Source organism: Camelus bactrianus, chromosome 10 (genome assembly GCF_048773025.1).
Source record: "Camelus bactrianus isolate YW-2024 breed Bactrian camel chromosome 10, ASM4877302v1, whole genome shotgun sequence".
Classification (NCBI taxonomy): domain Eukaryota; kingdom Metazoa; phylum Chordata; class Mammalia; order Artiodactyla; family Camelidae; genus Camelus; species Camelus bactrianus.
The window spans coordinates 16851266-16873036 of NC_133548.1; the positions used below are offsets into that span (position 1 = coordinate 16851266).

The window sequence follows — 21771 nt, forward strand, 5'->3', positions numbered from 1 at the left end:
TGTCAAAGATGCACAATTTGAATTTCAATAATTTGAAGTGGAATGCCTAATTTGATGCAAAAAGCATAAGACAAATCAAAATCAAGGCAAATCTTCCAAAATAACTGACATGTTGCCTTCAAAAAAGCCAATGACATGTAGGACAAAGAAAGACTAAGAAACTGTTCCAGACAAAAGCAGACTAAAGAGACATGAAAATGGAATGCAATAAATGGTCTGGAATCTTCTTTTGCTATAATGGACATTATGAGACTAATTGGCAAAATCTAAGTAAGGTCTATAGATATTATTAATAATACTGGATCACTGCTTATTTCCAAATGATTTTGGTAACTGTACTGTGATTCTATGAGAAATATAAAGGTGTATCATATCTGCAACTTCCAAATGGTTCAGGAAAAAATATATAAATATGAATACACACACAGAGAGAAATAATAAAGGAAGTGTGGTTAAATATTAACATCTGAGGAATATGGGCAAAGGGTGTACAGAAGTTGTACTATTTTGGGGTCTTTAAGTCTGAAAGTATGTCAAAATAAAAAATTAAAATTAAAAAACTATAGAAATTTTTCGGTCTGTTGAAGCAAACAAAAGGCAGATACAGGAACATAAACTACCTAGCAAAGTATAAAAGCTAAGCCTTCCAAGGATGATGATAAGAAGACTCAGAAATTGGAGGTCCAAGGTTTCAGGAAGGAGGGACTCTCAAAACAGGAAGAAGGAACAGTTTGGCTCCAAGATCCCTGAAACCTACATGCACAGGCAGGCCAGCCCTCTCCCTGTCCCCACTTCCTCCCATCACCTTAGCAGAGAAGGGAGGTTTATCCTCTAGAGGAAATGAATTAAATCCCACACTCAGCGACACGAGCACAGAAGGCAGGGTGAGGTACCACACCGAATAGAGCAATCATCTATCAAATGAAGGATTAGAACCCGTATCCTTCCCTCATTCAGCTCGCAAACGCGTGCAGCCCAGACTTATTATCCATCCTCTCCCCACTCCCAAGGGCAGAAACATTATTCTCTGGATCAGGGAACCAATCCAACAGAAATAACCCATGAATATCAACACTAGGACAAATAATCAGGTCCGCATCCTCTTAACCATAGTAAAGTCCATAAGTTGACAAGCCTGCCAGGTACACAGAGCTTCTAATCAGCTTTCAGTGCCTCACTCTTAAAGCAAGAGTAGACTGCTAAGAAACATCAGGTATTTAAAGAAAGCTTCAATATGAGAGATAGAAATTAAAGAACTGAAAAAGGAATTCAAAGGAAATAAACAATATAGGGAGCTAAAAAAAATGAAAAACCCATAAACATCCTCAGAGAGAGAAAGTACATCCTTAAAACAAAAAATAGGAAGCTATAAAGATTAACTAGAAGTCAAGAAAGAACTCTTAGAAATGAAAAGTGAACAAAATTTTTAAAATCAAAAGAAAAGTTAAAAGATAAAATTGAGAAAGTATCTCATAAAATAAAAGGTCCATTAAAACAGAGAGAAATGACAAATAGGACAGAAAAGATAAGAAGAATGAGGATCAACCTAGCACATTCATCATCTAGGTAACCCAAGTTCCATAAAGAGGAAAAAGAGAAAGCAGGAAAAAGAGAAAGCAGGAAAAAAAGAAAAATATAAAACATGAAAATTTATCAGAATTTGATGGCTATTTCCTTATAAAGGGCCCAAATCAGCATCCAGTGAACAAAAAAACACTCATACCAAGGCATATCATCAAAGTTTCAGAACAAGAATTTCCCAGGAAGATAAACATTTTCACATAGAAGGTGCAGGAATGAGAATGACATCTCACTCTTTGAGATTAAAACGGGAAGCTTAGAGGACAATGGAACAATGCTTTCAAATTTCTGAAGAAAACCCACCTCAACTAGAATTCTGCACTAGCCCAACTCTTACTCAATGTGAAATAGAATAAATATGTTTTCAGACATGCAAGGTGACAACACATTTATGTCTCAATAGTTTCTTTTCTTGGGAAGCTTTTGGAAAAAATAAACCAAAAAAAGAGGAAGATGATAAAACTTGGAAACAAAGAATCCAACAAAGAAGAGAAAAAAGGGGACTTTCTGAGAAGCTTGGTGAACAGAGGATTCAGGATGAGCACCATACAGGAGACCGAGGAGCAATCAATCCACACTGGAGCTGAAGTGCAGGGCTACGGAGAAGGGGATGGATGGGAGGGAGGGGAAGGAAGAGAGAGAAAGGGAGAAAGAAAGGGGGAAGGAGGGAGGAAATCCTTGACCATTTCAGTCTTTTGTTGGAGAATTTAGTAAAAAGCAATGATAGGAACATGAAAAGCTAAGAGGGAAAATAAAGGCAGTTATATATCCACTCCCTGGAAAATAAAGTTATACAAGAAAGGAAGCATAATCAGGTAATCATCATTTACTTCTTGGTTCAATTGGAAGCAATATTTACATAGTCCTAATAATGCAACAATAAACACCGCTTTAATGAAAAATGGTGACATCGCCCCACTGGTCAGATGGGAGGAGAGAAATGGGTAGGAAGAAGGGAGAACAGGAAACGAAGCCCTAACTCAAACTCGAAGGAAGTAAAAAGATAATGCCTATGATTGAGACATCAAAAAATAGCACTACCAGCATTTTATCAGGAGACAGGAAAATAAGTCTCAGAGGAAAGCTAAAAGACTTAAAATCAGTTGTCCCTTGGGAACAGGACTTAATTTTAGTTACATACTTTATTTTACTACTTGAATTCTTAAACCATACACATGTTAAGCCATACCATTTTTTAAATACAAAATTAAGAAATACGGCTGAGATACAAAAGAGAACCAAAAATCAAGAATCAACCTCCAGCTGAAGCAATGTAGAAATTTTTCTACTCTGCAGCTGTAATAACCCTTTTACTAGGAAATTATAGTCAAACACTAATTAATTGGTAGGCATGTAATTACAATAGGATATCAGAAATGAAAACAGGATTCGTTATCCTGATATTGTGATACCCAACAACTCCTTTTCCTGGTCACCTCTGCTGCTGAATCACTTAAGCAGACTCAAGGGAGAATGAAAGCGGCCCCTGAAACAAGGGGAAAGGGAATTTGAGGTGCTAGTAAGTGACAGCTGGCACATGAAGGATGACTTTGCCAAAACGCTCAGTATGTTCTCAATTAATCCGCCGCCAGATCAAGCTCCCAGAGACTCTGAGAAATTGTTCTATTCACTGCCCTCCTCCGTGTGACATGAGGAAGCAGTCAGGTGTTGCCTCTTGAGAGCCAGAGCCATAAGAGCGAACTCTGCAAAAGCAACAGAGGTGGGACTGCATCCAGGGAAACAATGCATGTGGTTTTCCCACCACCACCACTGGAGCTGCGGTGCAGGGGTGTGTCACACTGGTATCCTAGTCTCTCTTGACCAGGAATGAGGCTCTGATCAACATGATCCTCTTCGCAACACTCCCAAGTTTGTCTCTCCATGTTCCTCACTTATCCTCCCCACAGGCATCTGACTTGCGAGCTCATCTTTTCCATTTTCTGACTATCAGAACTGGCCAAGTCCTTGACTTGGGGCCAAGACCCAAAGACCAGACCCAGCTCTTTGGATCTTCCTGCATCTCTCCACCCACAGACCCAACTCTGCTTTCTTTATTCCCTGGCTACCGATGACCTGAGACTTTCAGGCTTGTTTCCACAGAAGCAACTACAGATACAAAACAATTCAATGGCACAGGCTACTCAAGGAAAGGTTTGGAATTGAGGACGGTAGAGTAGACCACCCGTGCAACCGGGATCTTGTAAATATGGCACCTTTAAAAACAAAAGACTTCAGAAGGCTTAAACTTACTTCAAGCTAAAATTTCTAAATTCCATACATACTTCAGGTATATCTAAGCAGTGGGAGGAAGAAGGGGGGAATAAGCCAAGAAGGCCTCCTGGGGGACCAGGGAGACTTTCAAATTCCAGAGAAACATTCCACAACCTGGAAGTTAAAGGGCACGGTGTTGAGCTAAGCAGGCTGTTAACTGGCTATCTTTTCAACTCAGAGATCTGCTCTGTGCATCTGAGCTGGTGCTTCCTTGGCCTGCAGAGTGATTTACTGCTTGTTAGTATTTACAGCTGAGTGATATTTTCAGCGGCTTGTACAACCACAACCTTTGTGAATGATGGCTGCTATCTGGATATCTAAGTACCGGCAGCCCTGAGTTCTCCATGTAGCTGAGACAGATGTGGGCTGAAGCCAGTCTCTGGATGCTTCTAATCCAAGCCCCAGGGTCCAGAAGAGGAACTGGATGAGGAGAGAGGGAGAGCCTTCTCTGGGCAGTGAGTCAGGACACACACAGTGAATCGATCCCACATGAAAGTAGGGTCCCTGGACCAGCAGCCTCAACACCACTCAGGAACTTGCTAGAGACGCAAATTAGAACCCCATACAGACCTACTCAATCTGAAACTGGTCGGGGGAGCAGCAGCCATCTGTGTTTTCTCGAGCCTTTCAGGAGCTTCTGGTGTGTACTAACATTGGAGAACCACTTCCCTAAGAACTAGAGGCTCCAGCAAGCTCTGCTGCATTGTACCCATAGCTCTGATCCCTGTTCCTCAGGGGTGATAACTGCCAATCAAGTAAGTGCTCTCACATGATACTCCCACCTCTCGATCCTTCCCTTCCTATCTTCAAAAGCTGGACTTAGACTGAGGCTTACGGGATGTCGAGGTAAGTAAATAATCCTCCTCTATGGCCTTGCTTGCAGATAAGTTGCTACTCTGGCTAGATTTCATAGGAACAAGCTCTTGTTTTCAATCTCATTCCTATGCTGAGTATAACAATCCACTTTAGGTCATTTCCTCATTTTTCTCATCAATTTTTGTCAACAGCCATGGAAGCCTTGCTATCTCCCCTTTCTGTTCTAGGTCTGGCATGGTCAATGCATTTAAAGAAAAAAATCTGGGTTATCTTTACTAGTGTTATCTCTGAGAGTAAATCTGAAAAAAAAACCTGTCAAAAAGGACTGGGTAACTAAAATTAGGACATATTGATAAGGTGGAGCATAATCTTTCAACTCACATCATAGAAAAATAACATGGGAAAATATTCACTCTACAACATGATTTTAGGACTATATTACATTTAGTTTTTAAAAAATTGTCACTGAGCAGATACGGTTTTGTTGACACATGCAGAATCCAAAAATTTACATTCCTGGCCCATTCCATCCCTGCATCACATTTAATGCCCATTTGCCTCGGTCTCTGTCCTCCAGACATGATCACATTGGGAGAGAGCCAGAAGTCAGGCGGGGGCGGGGGTCCAAGGAGCTCCCCAGACACACAGGCTATGCCCAGACGTAGGGACGAGGCCTGCCAAGGGGCAAGACCAGAAATGACACAGAGCTTAAAAGTGATACAGGTGCAGAGTATTTGGGGAGATGATAAAGTATTGCTGATATCTGCAAAAAAGGGAGAAAGATGAAAGCACAGAGAGACCAAAAAGGCAGTAAAATGCAGGCATCCTTGACGTGAGGAGCTAAGAACATTAATGATAAAAGCAAATGTGTCACCACCTCATAAAGAACCTTCATTTGGTGAGAAATTCCTTCCAAAGAGAAGATTCAAAACAAAGGGCCAATCTCTCCAGACCAGACAGATTTGCTACTTTAAAATTATGCTCCAGAATTACTTTGCCAAGCTTTTTCAAGTTTTGAGAGTGTGGCCCAACGTGGATAATGTAATCGGCCTCCTCTCTGGCTACAGACAGGAATGGCAAAGCAGTTGCTGACATCAACACCTGGTCTCTGCAAGGCCACCCCTTGCTGTCTTCATCATCCACACACATAGGCCATTTTTTTTTTTTTAACATTAAACTATGGTAGTGGCACCTGGCCAAAATAGGGCTCTTTACTTTCACCCCTCCTTGTCAGTCTGAGCAAGCTCACTGCACAGCTGGAGGCCCTGACAGCAGATCTTTGAAAAAAACAGACCATCTTTTGATTTACTAACCAAGGTCCACACCTCCTCCCACCTTGGGGTGACGGATATTGTAAATGTGATGGAATCTAGAGGGGAGACTCCCCTGCAGGTTGGGCTCATAGTAGTCACATCTAGAGTAGGTTAAATATTTCTGAAGGGGAGGGGGGAAGTTAACTATAAATAAATCAGTGTCACTCAGGCCTCCTGTTAGTTGCTTTCACTGAAGACGCAGAAATGTACAATCCACAGCTTTAAATCAAGGTTCTCACCACCTGAGCACCTAGAAATGTGGTAAATACTGAATTTCCCTAAAAAGGATTATTTAAGAAAGAGCTAAAGGAAAAAATATAGAATATATTTTCCAGTTGCATATCCAGATCTATGCTTCTTAAAATACTTCTCATTTATGTTCTTTCCCAAATTATGAGTCCGGCACTTTGAGCATTTTGTTCTAAATTAAAATATATCCATTTCAAAACTACAGAATTTCATATACTATTTTCTCCTAGTCTATATTCTTATGAAATACAGAGACCAAAATTCCCACCATTTATTCTTACACACTTTCCTTAGAGCTTTAGATGAACAGTACAGAATAAAGTCCCTGTTTCCACGTTTTCCAGCTGGGTCATGACCATCTCACCTGTATGAATTCCCCTGCAGAGGGACACATTGATATTCTTTATCTCTAGCGTGTACCATATGCTTGGAATAGTGGGGATATTTCAATCCAGAGGAGGCTCAATGGCTCCCATAAAACTCCATAAGCACTTCAAGATCATCTGCAAGTCCAAGACTTAGGCTCTTGCTTGTTTACACCACTTGCGCATCATATGACCTCAGACAAGTCATCAGGCTCTGTGAGCCTCACTGCTCTATAGATAAGAAAGAATCTACCACTTTCCCCACCTTCCCAACAGGGTGAAGGTCAAATAAAACAACGGCTGTTACAACAGCGTGTGAGTAGGCTTTAGATGGCTCAAGTCTGGGATTCCAGTCTTCCTCCTTCCCTCCCTCTTTCCTTTCTTTATGTATCAAGGACCTCCTGTCTGAATTACATTGTCCCAGATATTACGAGGAATACCAAGATAACTCAGAAGTTCCCTTAAGAAGCTTAAAACTTTACAGGAAATTATACTTCTATGCATGTTAAAACATGTTATATGATAGGAAAGACACAGATAATATGCTTTCAGAATAACAAGGAAGAAAGATTACTTCCTGCTTAGGGGGTCCAGGAAAACCTCATGGAGGAAGGTATATACGAGCAGACCCCTGAAATCTGGATAAAATATGGACGACTGGAGGTGGTGGGGAAGAAGGGCATCTCAGTGAAAGACCCACACTCACAAAGGCACAGGGAGGTCAAAGCTGGGTTGCCAGAAATCGAGAGCTCCCGGAAAGGCAGACTGGGGCTGGACTAGGTCCTGCAGTCAGACTGAGTTTGGACCCCAACACCGCCCTTGCCCACAACCCTCATGTACCCACATTCCGCATCTGGATAAACTACACCATATTCCTCACTCTTCCTAAACTCCCCTACTGGCCAGTTAGAATAGTAATTCTCCCTGATACGGCTCAAATTTGTCCTCTATTAATTCTCATCTGGATTCCTGAAATAGTCTCCTGCCTCCAGTCTTGTCCCACTACTGATGTCAGACTGATCAGAAACACAAGCTCACCGCATTGCTCCTGTGTCAATGCTTCAGTGGTTTCCTACTGCTCACAGGTAACATTCCAACACTGTCCATAAGGTACCAGGTATTTCATGATCTGGGCCCTCTGCAGGCTTCACCTTCTGTCTCTCCCTCACAAGCCTCCTTCACTCCTGCCACACTGACCCCCTCGAAGTTCTCCAAACCACCACGCTCTCTTGTCCCTCTGATCTCTGAATCTGCTGGTCCTTCTGATAGACCCCTTCTCCCTTTCTCTGACTAAATGATACCTACCTTTCTTTTTTAACACTCAGATCATAATTTAACATGGTTCTGGAAGTACTAACCAAGGTAATTATATAAAATGTAATAAAAGGTTCAGATATTGGAAAAAGGAAGCAAAATTCGCATTAGGTATGACTGTAACTAGAAGACACAGAGAAATCAACTTTAAAAAGATGAAACAATTATAGAATTCAGTAAAACAGTATTACAAAATGTATATACAAAAGCCAAAATATGTATTCATACAAAAGTAACCAGTCAGAAACCATGATGTCAGAAAGTATATATTCCTTTATCAGAACATAAGAAAGATAAAATGCCTAAGAAAAAAATTTTCAGGACTTGTGAAGGACCCATACAAAGAAAACTAAAATTCTACTAGAAAGACAAATCTTGCTTCGGGGTAGCAAGATCTACTGCAATGCAAATTCCCCAAAGGCATGGATTTTTCTCTGCTTTGTTGACTGACACATTTCAAGAACCAAGAACACTGCCTGGAACATAGCAGGCAATCAGTAAATACCTACTGACTGAATAAATGCCTAAAACAATCTAAAAATTCAATGTGACCAATCAAAATACAAATAGGATTTACATTTGTATTCTGGGAGAAACTGATAAAGAGATAATCAACCTTCCACTTGAAAAATACACACATGTAAGATCAGATGAGCAAAAATCCAAGTACTCACGGTTACTGAAAGCATGGAGAACCAGAATAACCAAAATGTTATTGGTGGAATTAGGAAACTGTAATAGTCTTTTGAAAGGGCAATGTGTTAATATCTATCAACATTCAAAATGTGTTTATCCTTTCAGCAATTTGTCAGCTAGAATTCTATAGATATATTTACACATTTATGTGCAAAAACATATGAAAGGATGTCCCTTGTGTTACTGTTTGAAAATAGGGGGGAGAAAAAGCAATCTAAATCTCTATCAATAATAGATCAAAAAGCAACCTAAATCTCTATCAATAACAGATCTGCATGATCTGCATGTAAGATACATCTGAACGATGGAATACCATACAGCCATCCTTAAAACTGAAATATACCTATATAGAATGAAAGGGAAGTCCATGATCTGTTATTAAAGTAAAAAAGGAAAGATGTAGAATATGTGTAATATGATCCCATTTGTGTTCTAAAATTATATAGTTATGTTTATATAAGGATTAGAAACATTCTGGAAGGTAACCTTTGGTAACAGATTCAAGGGAGGAGATGGACAGAAGGAAACTCTACCTCAAGCAGAACAGAAAGGTGTTTGCTGTTGTTCTGATTTTACTGTAAGTGTGTATTTACTTCCTCTCAGGCACCCCCGCTCTGGGAAGCGTCCTGACCCCTCCCACCCAGGAGCGCAGCCTGACGGGTGCTCCCTCCGCAGTCCGCAGTCCGCAGTCCGCGGACCACTCTATTACAGGACTTTTCACACGACTACTGCCTCACTTGCTGGCTTCCCAGTTAGTGGAGAGTTCCTTTGAGGGCAGGCCCTGGCTTCTTTTTCTGCTTTCTCAGCACCTGGTGGAGTGCCTGCCCCACAGTAACCACCTAATAAAAGATGTAGGGAGGGAGGGCCCTACGTGAAGATTAACCAGGCAGCAGCACACAGTGTGATCCAGAGAAAAGTATTATCAGGGGACAAGGACGGCTGGCAATGATTCAGTGGAGAGGAGTCCACATCTCTCACGTGGAAGCCACGGCAGGTGTGCTCCCGAGAAGCTGGGAAGCAGTAACTGCCAGCCCCAAAGCTTCAGGCACTTTCCGTGAGGAAGGCATGGCCAGTGCCACACTCCCTAGGATGCTTGAGGGAGTCACGGGTATCTCATGACTCCCTCAAGCAAGGACCAAGCCCTGAGAGCAGCTTCTAACCACCCCCACCTTTCTGCTAGAAATACGCAGGGGCCTCAGCCCCAGTCCTGAGCAACCCACATTGCCCCTAGATCACTTGTGCTGATGATTTTCCGCACTGCAGTTTTTGAGATGTTAACTGACATAATCCATGTAAAGCACTTAGCACAGTCCCTGGCACAAGAATAAGCTATTAAGCTGCTTACAATCTTTTCAAGAATTCAAAGCACTGTAACTGCAGAAGTCATCAGGAAGTCTTCCATGTCCAACAAGACCCAGGTCTCCCTGTTTATTTCTGCCATCAATAAGTGTCCTGTCTCCCTGAGCACATTCAAAACAAACTGGAAGCTGCTGCTTCAGTGTTTCTGACCTTTGTCATCATTTCAGATGTAAGCTGGTCCTATCGGACTCCAAGTATTACAGCACACTCTCATCTTAGAAAGCTCGAATTTAAAACTCAATACATTTTCCACTGTCCCATCCTGACAGCTGGCCTGTGGCTGGCGTGGCGAGCACCGGAATTCACTTACCACGGCAGGGGGGTCGTTCCATTCTTCATAGGAGATGGCAGCATACGGATAGATCCGGTCATTGATGATCTGCAAGGTGGCCAGGGCAATGGCTTTGATTGACTGGAAGTACGCTTCCCAGAACCACCGTGCCTGTGAAGAAAACCACACTGTATGAAGCGAGCCAGCCAGTGGAAGAAGCAGGTGCTCATCACAGGCAATTCTGGGGCTGGGTAATTTCCTTACTCCTAGAGAGTAAGCAGCCTGAGGCAAAGGCTCCCTGCTGTTCAAGTCAGCTCCGTCAGAAGTGGGCATTTACCCAAGGCAGTCAAACTAGAAGGCGAGCAAGTGAAATGCACATTGGATTCAATTCAGATATACAAGAAACTGCGTGGTAATGAAAATATCATTGTGTTTTACCAGAGCAAGTTTATAGTCTTTTTTTTAATATACATATAAAACAAAGTACACACATCTTCAGGGTATAACTCAATTAATTTTTACATATGTACATAATCTTATAACTACTACCCAGATAAAGATAGAGAACATTCCAGCCCCCCAGGAGATTCCCTTACACAGCCTACCAGTCAGTATCTCACCCTCTGAGAGTAATCATTATTCTGGTTTCTTTTAAGCCCACTACTGAATCTCATATTAATGGAATCAAACAGTATTGACTCTTTTGTGTCTGACTTCTTTTGCTCAACACAGTAATATTAAAATCAGATTTTAGTGTCAAGTTATGCTGGTTGGCCCCATAAAATAAGCTGAAAAATTTCTGTTCCTTGAGAAAATTTTTGTAAAACTTTTCATTGAGGTATAGCTGATTTACAATGTTGGATTAATTTCAAATGTACAGCAAAGTGATTTAGTTATACATATACATATATATGCTTCTTCAGATTCTTTTCCATTATAGATTATAAGATATTGAAAACAGTTCCCTGTGCTATACAGTAGGTCCTTGTTGTTTATTTATAGTATATATAGTAGTGTATATGTATTAATCCCAAACCCCTAATTTATCCCTCCCTCCCCCACGCCTTCCCCCTTTGGTAACCATAGTTTGTGTTCTATGTCTATAAACCTGTTTCTGGTTTGTAAATAAGTTCATTTGTATTTTTTTTTAAGATTCCATATATAATGATATCATATATTGTCTTTCTCTGATTTACTTCATTTAATATGATAATCTCTAGGTCCAGCTATTCCTTGAGAAATTTTATGAGAATTTTATTTCTTCCTTCAAAGATTTAGAATTCAAAAAGGCCATCTGGGCTAGATGTTTTGAGGTGGTTTGGTTTTTTTTTTGTTTTTTGTTTTTTTTTGTTTTTTTTTTTGGTGTGTAAAGGTTTTAAATCATGAATTAATTTTCTTTCATAGACATAAGATTGTGCATATTTCCATGTCTGTTTTGTAGGTAGTATTTTTCAACAAATATGTTCATTTTATCAAAATTGTTAAATTTACTGGACTAAACATATGTTAATGTCTATTAAATGCCTATAGAATCTGTAGTAATACACCCTTTTTCATTCCTGACATTGATAATCTGTTTTCTCTTTGAACTTGCTCAGTCTTACTAGATGTTTATCAATTTTATTAATATTTTTTTAAAAAAGCAATGTTTGCTTTTGTTGATTTCCTTTATCTTACATTTTTTTCTATGTTGTTCCTTTCTGCTCTTATTTTTATTTTCTTCTGTTTTAGGGACTTTAATTCATCTTGCATTTAGTTTCTTGAGATTGAAGTTTAGATATTTCAATCTTTCTTCTTTTTAAATACATGCAGTGTAAAGCTATAAATCTACTTCTATGCACTACTTTAAATTCATCTCACATATTTATTTATCATTTTCATTAAAATTTAGATAAAAATTTTTTTAAATTTCTACTTTGATACCTTCTTTGATGTATGGGTCATTTAGAAACATAACTTTAATTTCCAAACATTTTGGGATTTTCTATCTTTCTGTTACTGACTTCTACTTTAATTGTTCTCTGTAGTCAGAGAACATACATGTTATTTCAAAACTTTATAATTTATTTAAACTTGATTTATGGCCCAGCACACTGCTTATTTTTGTAAATGATCTACGTGAACTTAAAAAAAAAAAGAGTATCTTGCAGTTGCTGAATGTAATGTTTTACAATTGTCAAGCAGAGTAAGTTGATTACTAGTACTATTTAAATATTCTATATCCTTGATTTGATTTTCTCTGCCTGTATATGTGTGCATGTATGTATATGTGTTTATTTCAAAACTTTTACTTTCAAATTTGTGCACTCAAAGCTTGTCTCAAGATTGTCTCTTTATAAAGAGGATATAAATGGATTTTAATGTTTTAAAAATCTTTGGCTTCCAATTGTACATACAGTCCATTTACATTTAATGTAATTTCTGATGCGGTTGAGTTTAAGTGTATACTCATTCTATTTGTTTCATCTGTTCTTTTTCTTTTATCTCTCCTTTCTTTCTTGCCTTTAGGATTGATCAAATTTTATTACTATTCCATGGGGTTTTTTCTTCATTAGTTTGCTTAATTAGTTTTTTAATATTCTTTTAGTGGCTATCCTAGCAATTAAAGTAAGCATCACTAATCTATTATATTATACTTCAAATTAGTAATTTTGCAACTTACCAAAATTACAAGAAACTTCATTTATCCTCTCCCATCCGTTATGCTATTAGTGTCAAATATTTTTCTTCTGTATATTTTAAATCTCACATCATTATTATTGCTTTTAAAAGTAAATCTTTATTTATATTTACCATATCTTTACCCTTTCTGGCATTCTTCAATCCTTCATGTACATCTGAACCTCTGTCTCAAATTATCTTCCTGTTGCTTGAAGAATTTATCTAGCTAGCTAGCTGCAGGTCAGCTGGCAGCAAATTCTCCCATTTTCACTTGTTTAACAGTTTCTCTCCCCTCAACCCCGCCCCTCATTGGCCAGCCTTAAACACTGACCTTTACCTCGCCTGCACTATGTACCGTTGCTGAAATAGCCACACAGCTTGCTAAGACTCCCAGCTGCTTTCTTCTGTAGGGGTTCTCGGAGTCTTGCTCTGATCGTGTGCACTTTAGGAGTTGGCAAGCACCTTAAGGGAAGATAGCATGCCCATTTTTTGCTCACTTCCTTGTGGTTTCCATTTCCCTGGGGTTTTGTCCTTCAAATCCCAGATACTTTGGAAGCCCCAACTCCAGCCTCTCAGCCCTGTGCGACTGCTTTCTGCTAAGACCCTGTACCCTGGGCTGTGAATTAGGAAGTGCCTGCAGGGAAGGAGCCAGAGTGAACAGGTAGCTGCCTTCCGTGTGCTCCTGTCTCTCAGGAATTGTCTGTCCCTCAAGTACTGACTGCATGGGTTGCTCTCCTGTGCCTCTAAATTGTTGTCTCATCAAAATATTTTAGCAAATTTCTAAACTTCTTTTTATTTTATTGACAGGAGGGTTACTCCCAAACCAGCTGCTCCGTCACAGTCCAATGTAATCTTCTGAAAGAAGACAAGGTGTCTTACCCAAGCATAGTTTAAACTCAATTCCTAATGAAAGCAGGATGCTAGTGTAGTTGTCCTCTCCAGTTTCACTCAGCCTATATGTCCAATCAAAATCAGAGGCTATTAGGATTTACACAAGGGAACAAAAATATCAAAGTTGAGCATGAGAAACTGGAAGCACAACCAAAAATAGGTGGAGGAAGAAGACACTTTCGAGTCTAGACTTGCTGACTTTGGTTCTGTTTCCTGGGCAAGTCCTCTATTCATTAGTTAATGCCTGGGATAACTTCTGAGTTATGTGATGACTATTGTCTCCACTAACAATAAGAAGAATGCAAAGCATCACGATGCGAATTTCTCCTACGCAAAGAAAATCAGAAGCAGATTCAGCTTCCAAGGGCATGTGACTTAAGCTGTCCTGTGGTTTGCCATCTGGGTACGGCCTGGGGGCCTGCTGGCTGCCTGCTGCTGCTTCTTAGATACACTCCACTCACTCCAACCTCACTCCTGCTCAGTCATGGTGCTGCTTTCCCTCCCATCATCCAGCCAAAATACCTAAAGTTTATGAAACCTAAAGAATCTACCTTCTCTGTGAAACCTTTACTGATCCCCTCAATATCAACAATCTTCCCTTACTACGAAATCCCTCAGCATGTATAGCCTTTACCTTATAGGGTGGGTCTGGTATACACAGCCCTGTAATTGCTTCCCTGTTATTTCAGATGATCGCTTTTCTCTCTCCTGCTAGACTGTGAATTCAGTGGGTGTAAAAACTGGCATTTCTTAATTAGTTTCCTTGCAAGTGTTAGAATGTTTTGCCTGTTGCAAAGCACTTTTGTACCCATGGTCTCATTTGCTCTTTATAACCAGTTTGTCACTTATTTGGGGGGCAGATACAAGTTTCATTTTGTATGTGAGGAAATTGAGATACAAAGCTGTTAAGAGGCAAAGTCACAGCGCAAACCCATGATTCCTAACTTTGAAGTCAGACCTTTTCCTACCCTGTTCTAGAGTACGAAGCACTCAGTATGTTTTAGGAAATGGTCCTCTACCAAGGAACTGGAAGGGTGAAAATTCACAAAGGAGCGTGAGCCCACAGAGAAACACACACAGCTTAAATATTTAACCTCTTTTTCTACCCAAATGGGTCCCTCATCATGTTCTTTTATTTTAAATCATACCGCATTCAAACTTAAGCATTCCAAAGCTGCATGTTCACATTTAACCACAGCGGAGACAGCAGCATTTGGGATTTATAGAAAACAACGACTGGTAGCAAATCCACCCAGAATACCAGCCAAAGGCACAACTGCAGGACAGAGCTTCTGATTTAGGATGTCTCAAATCATCTCAGCCTGTCCACCAAATTGTAGTTCTCTCAGAAAGGAAGCAAGCTTTGCCAGTGTCTCAGCTTTCTCAAGTGTCTCAGCCTGAGGATAGGTGAACTTCTCAGGCTTAATAATTTCTGCAGGGCCTCGTTAACACCCTCAAGTGTTTGGAAGGCATAATTTACCGCCCCTCCAGGACTCAGCGTCAGCCACTTTTCAGTACAGAGGAAGGAGATTTCAGCTATGCTGGCAATGCATGAAAGCACCACTGTTCCCACCCAGGGAGCAAATGCAAATGCTTATCATGTTTTCGGTTTTTTCCCCCTAAAACATGGGTCACACTTATCTCTATCTGATTCTTCGGCAGCTCTGCAGACTCCCCCGCCACTCTACACTGGGGATCCACACAGCTGAGAGGTAAGTTGCATGTGAACTGGTCATAGCAATTATAACCCTGAATGAAGCATTCAGCCTTTCTTCATGAACAGATATCACAGTAATTTTGTAAAACATGCAGGTTTCAAAGCATAAGAACTAAAAAGTTCTGATGATGCTTTCAAACGTGAGAATCACAAAGCAAATGGCAAGAACTGGGCCAACTTGAAACTGTCATAAGCAAATAAGTACTCCAAATTGAAACTGCTACTTTGGTTTAACTTCTTTGATCTTCAGTAATATAAAGCCAACAGGATTAGCAATAACAAGTGTTTAAAGGAAGCCCATGTGGTACGGTGGAAAGAGCCAGGCTGACGGGCATCTTGAACAATTTTAAGCTACTTAACCTCCCTGTTTCTTGAACCTATGAGATGGAGACCACACCACCTGTCTCCCTGAAGATCCAGGAGACGGTTTGTAAAGCTCCTCACTCAGGGATGGTGGAGAACAGACAATCAGAAAATGGTAACTCTCTCCTCAACATTTGCACCCACCCCATTCCCGCAGGTGCCCTGTCACTTAATGTTAGAACGCATCCAACGCTGTTCTGGGTTGGGATTGGAGGAAGGGGAAAAGGAGCGACAGAATGGGATCCCAGCATTATGCTCCCTTCATCTCAATTCTTGAAGCCAGTAAAGAAATTCAACCAGTCAGAGATGAGAGTTAGGTATCACAAAAATACATCAAATCCGACTGTGACGGAACTTCATACTGAAAAGCACAGCAACCAGTAACATGTCCCTTCTACCTGAACCTCTAAGCTCCCGAGGAAGAGGACAGCACTTCTCTGGAAACCACAAGGGTGAGAATACATCTGCTCCTGCTCACCACGGACCCCCCAGCCTCCAGCACAGTGCCTGTCAGAGTGGGCAGGCAAACACCCGCTGACAGAATGAATCCGCCTCCCTCCTAGGCACCACACGCATCTCACCCAACTTTCCAAATCTTCTAAGTACCAACCCATCAGGTTAAAGGGGGAAAAACCATCATTTAATAATAATGATCACATCCTGTATACAGAATTTTAAAAGGTAAGAGATGAGGGAACTGGATTTGAGGGGAAATTTGTTTCTGGGTGAAAGAACAAGGCAGAAACGGGACGACGAGTGCCTCTTACATTATGAGTGTTGCCGGAGAGAGAAACGGTTGTTAAGTCTACGCCATGTAGGTCTGCCACGCAGAAGTGGACAGGACATCTCACAGTGCAAAGATTACATCTAAGAACTCCAGGACCCCAGAGCAGTCCAAGAGCATCCGCACCTCAAGGCACAACGACAGCTCCCAGCGCCCTTGCATCAGCAGCCAGCTCTGCACTGCCCTTTTCATCACAGACTCCTGAACGTGACCCAGGTCGATGGGCTTCGTTTTTGTTTATCATAGAACTTTCCTAATGAAAACCACAAAATGAAACAAAACAATAAACCAGCCTGCTACGCCTCTGTCCCAAGTCCCAAGAGGTAACACTGTCCTGACACCTGACAATGACAGGTAACTGTGGATCAGTGGGTGCCCAAATACTGCTCTATTTCCTCACCCCCAACCCACTGGTTGGCCACAACATAAAGGATCTGCTTCTGCTTAGGATGCAGAGAGCCACAAGAGAACATGGGAGCCACCACAGCAATGAGGAAAGACCCCAGCTGACACTCTCATACCATAACTTGTCTTGGGCCCACCAGAGAGCTGCGGTCATAAGGCAATCAGGAAAATCAAATTTCAAAGAGTGACAAGCTCCTCCAGGAGTGATGGGACACTCAGATCACTCCAGCTTTGGAAGAACACAGAAAGCAGAGGTGGCTGCTGACAAAGCAGCCAAAGAAAACAGCTACAATTTTAACAAATTCTTAAAACTGAGTGCGGGCTGGTGGGGCAGTTTGAAAGTTCTAGACAGAAGCAGAGTCTGCACTCACTTGCAAGTTCTTTTCTGCTGGAGGTTCTTGGGGAAAGACTGGGGCAGGGAAGAAAACAAAGAGAGCCCCCCTCAGCAGAACACAGGTAGAAAACCCTGCCTGTTTCTTGGATCTTCCTTCATCCAAAGCAAAACCTCCACCTGCTGGGGAAGGAGCAGGAAACCCTGCCACCCCGAATGTCCGGACGCAGATGCCCTGCCCCTGGGAGAAGAGAAAGGCAGCCTGCCCAGAAAGGAACCAACCCTCCCAGCTCCCAGAAGACCACCGCTGCAGGGGAGGGCAACGCAAAAGCCATCTGCTCCCGAGGGAGGGGCAGGACACTGTCCCACCAGCAATCTAGACAAAGGGACACTGCCCTGGTGGGAGAAGCAGAAGCAAAAGTCACCTGCCCTGAAGGACAAGCAGGCAAACTTGCTCAGGTCAGGCTCCTCTACCGATACAGAGATCAGCTACCACTAAGGCAGGATCAGGAAACCCCATCCAACCTCAGACCTCCACAGATAAGGGGAAGACCACAGCTGCCATGGAGGGGCAACAGGAACGCTGCGCAATTCCACCTCCAAGGCCCAGTGAACAAGCCTGCCAGACTGAGGCTGGACCAGGGGAACAGAATCCTACTGCCCCACCACGAGCCTGGCACCACATACAAGCAATGCAAGTCTACCACTGATGGGAGCAAGGCCTCCTGTGTAGCACAGCTGGCAGGGCCTGCTGGAAGTGGAGGGTGAGGCTGGGACAACGAGAAAAACCCCAGTACTTTGGGCCCCACGTTAAGAACAAGGGAGCAGCAGGTAACCACTGGCAGCACCTGAAGTCTTTGGCACTGACGGTAACTTGAGCTTCAGAAAAATCCAAACCCACCCCAATTACACACTAGATTGAGTCAACCTCCCAGGTTAATGGCTCACAGAAGAAGAGGTCTGCCCATTTCCGGACATGACATTTATTTTAAGTCTCCTGTTTTTCTAACACACCATGTCCATCATTTAATCAGAGTTTAACAGAAACAAAATACAGGAGAAAGCAATCCACTGTCATAACAGAAAGCTGTCAGCAGGACCAGACCAAAGATGACCAAGACATTGGAGCTATCAGATGGGGACATAAGTATAAACAAAATGTTAAAGAATCTTGTGAAAAAGGTGGACAACTTGCATGAATAGATGGGAGTATTCAGTAGAGAGATGGACACTATTAAAAAGAGCCAAATGAAAATGCTAGAAATAAAGAGCATAATATATTATTCCTTCAATTGGCTTATCAGCACGCTAGATGTAGCAGAGGAAAGAAATACTGCAGTGAACTGGAAAAAAGAAAAAGAAAATTATCCAAACCTAAATTCGAAGAGAAAAAAGAGTAAAAGAAAACAGAACAGAGCATCCAAGAACTTAGGACCATATCAAACGTCCTAAGTACCTGTAATTGGAGTCCCAAAAGCAGGGGTAGGAAACAAGACAACAGATATGTTTAAAGAAATAATAGCTAAGAATTTTCCAAAATTAATGAAAAACAACAAAACAGGCTGAGTAAGTGCAGAGAACCCAGACAGATTAAATAAAGCATTCACCTTCTCCCTCAGGAAGTTCAAGAAACAGCCGCACTGTTAAAGATGCGAAAGCACTTCTGCCTCTGAGCAACCTGAGAGATTCAAGAGATCTGAGTACAGGAGGTTTTCTCTCCATCACCAACACTGACAGAACCATTTATCTCAGGTGAAGGGCTGGAAAATATTTCCATGCCGCATGGATTAATTTTTCAAAGCTGTGTCTGAAGATGAATCTGAAAACTTCCAAAGGGATTCCAAGTCTTTCCAAACACCATCGCACCACAGGCTGATCATCTCCTTTTCATTTGCTTCCTGTGACAAATGGAACCACTGAGCATTCCTTCTGTTGCCCCAAAGCCTCTTATGCAGCCAGCTCTGCAGGGTTACACTGGTTCCTGTCCCGGCTACCTTCCTGTCCAGGTGAGAGGGCCGGAGCAGGGAGCCCAGTGCTCTTCGCGGGTAACCTCATGACAGCCCAGAGGCAGCAGAGACTGGCTCTCACAATCTCAACCTGGCAGGTGAAAACGCCCCATGGTGAAGTCAAATACGAATCCCAGCATCCCGATTCCTAGTTGAGAATCACTGCAAGACTGGTTTTGTTTATTCTTTTGCTCACTCCATTTTTATAAACATAAGAGCTCAAGACAACACACTTAAAATGAGACAGAGAAAGAAAGACCAACAAAACCCCTCGGGGCATTTCTCACGGGATGAAGGTTTTACAGAAAGGTACTCAGCCCATGTTGCTGATTTTTCTAGAGGAGAAGAGGAAGTTCACAAACAGTTGACACACCTTTACTCAATGAGTCAACAAACAATAATACATAGGATTTACCTTCTTTAAAATAGAGATTTCTAAAGCAAAAAAGGTTAATATACCTGGAATTTATCAGCACTCCATTTTTCTTTACTTACAATATTTATTTTGTTAATTTAACTACACTGAACACACCTTACTCCATAAAATCTGAGCGCTCTTGTTTTCACTCCATACTCATGAAGCTACTTTACGCACCCTCCCCACACGCCTCCTCCACCCGGAGTCCCTGATACCCGCCCAGGCACTTCTCCATCATCCAGCGCAGTTTTCCCACCATCTCAATTACTTGAACACAGCACTTGAGGAACCCGCATACATCACACTCACTGGAACTTTCCACAAAGCCACAAACATCTGTTCACATGACAGTAGCAGAGTTCATTTCACAAGTTTTTGGTAGGTGTAAATTTTTTTATTTCTTTACCATGCAAACTTGTAATCACTTACTTTTTAACCTTTCATTTTGAAATAATTTTAGACTTAGAGAATAGTTGTACTGGTAGTACAGAGTTCCCAAATACCCTTGCCTGCTCCTCCTAACGTTAACACCTTGCATCTCCACGGTACCACGATCAGAACTAAGATATCAACATTTAGTTAATTCTATTCACTAGACTACAGATTTTCTTTTTTTATCTCTTTGGATTTTCCCAGTTTTCTTCTAAGGTCATTTTCCTGTTCCAGGATCTAATCCAGGACACAGCACTGCATTTAGCTGTCACTCCTCCTGTCCCCTCCTGCCTGCGGCAGCTCCTCGTCTTCCTTGTACTTCGTGCCCTTGATGCTTTTGCCTGGTGCTGGTCAGAAATTCTGTAGAATGTCCCTCTTTTGGGTTGGTCTGATGTTTTCTAATTATTAGACCGAGCTTATGGATTTTGGAGAATACTCCGCAGATGGCATGCCCTTCTCTTCACTTCGTATCAGGAGACACACAATCTCAACATGACTTATTACAAGGGAAGTTAACCATGAGCACCTGGTTAAGAAGGGGCCTGCCAGGCTTCTCCTCTGAAAAGTCACTATCCCATAATCTGTACTATTCCATAATCTATTCATTAGAAGCAAGTCACACTATGTTGGTTCCACATTCAAAGGGCAGATAATTAAACTCCATCCCCTGGAGGAGGGAGTATCAAAGAATTTAGCACACTATTTTTAGTGTTCTTTATGTATTCACTGGGTATTACATTTTTTTAACCTAGTCTGTGTACATACAGCATGGCATTTTATTAAAATCCTTAAGCCTATGGAGATTTGTGGCTGATGGAAATATTAAAACATTTTCTTTCCTCATTAATAATTTCACTAAATAAAAAATCTGACATTTGCCTTAAATGTTAACTTGAAGCCTGATAACATATCTCATCTATTAAAAAGAGAAAAAGCATCTAGCCAGTTTTTATTAAAAATCTTAAGAGGTGAAATCTACTGAGGCCTCAAGTATTTCTATATTTCAATTGCTTCTAGTCTCATATTTTAACGTCATTCTAATATACACACAGCATTATTGTCCAAAAATAAAGTAAGTATCCAATTTGATAATTTGGGAAAAAAATGAAAAAAACCTAAGAAAAACTAGTAGAAGTGATTAATAAGGAAACAGAAAAAGAAAGGAACTTGAAAAACAGTCCAAGAGCTTTCCATGATCGGCTATTAAGAATGCCCTTGAGAATCAACTAAAAACCTACCAGAGCTGAAAAGAAAGTTCAGTAAAGTAGTCAGCTATAAAATAAATTTTAAATAAACAAAACAAAAGCAAAAACTCATATCCCAGCAATACCCAGTGAGATCTTTTACACACACACACTCACAAACAAATACACACTGAATTAGTGGCAAAAGTCATCCCATTACCGCCAACTTCTTACAGTCTCAATTATTCTTAGTCCTCGTGATAGACATTAGTTGTCTTGCCAACATCCATTACCTTCCTCATCTTCACTAACAAAGCCAAGTTAAAAGACTAGATTTCCCAGCC

At 41.2% G+C, this 21771-nt stretch overlaps 1 protein-coding gene across 2 annotated transcripts in view; it reads right to left on the minus strand.

The window, feature by feature from the left end:
* The window catches only part of EXT2 (exostosin glycosyltransferase 2), a 137614-nt gene that overhangs the window by 57616 nt on the left and 58227 nt on the right, over window positions 1-21771 (minus strand). For both annotated transcript variants that reach the window (XM_074372142.1, XM_074372143.1), the window contains exon 8: window positions 10275-10406. In XM_074372142.1, coding sequence (XP_074228243.1) covers window positions 10275-10406 — 132 coding nt within the window. The remainder of the gene's footprint in view (window positions 1-10274; window positions 10407-21771) is intronic.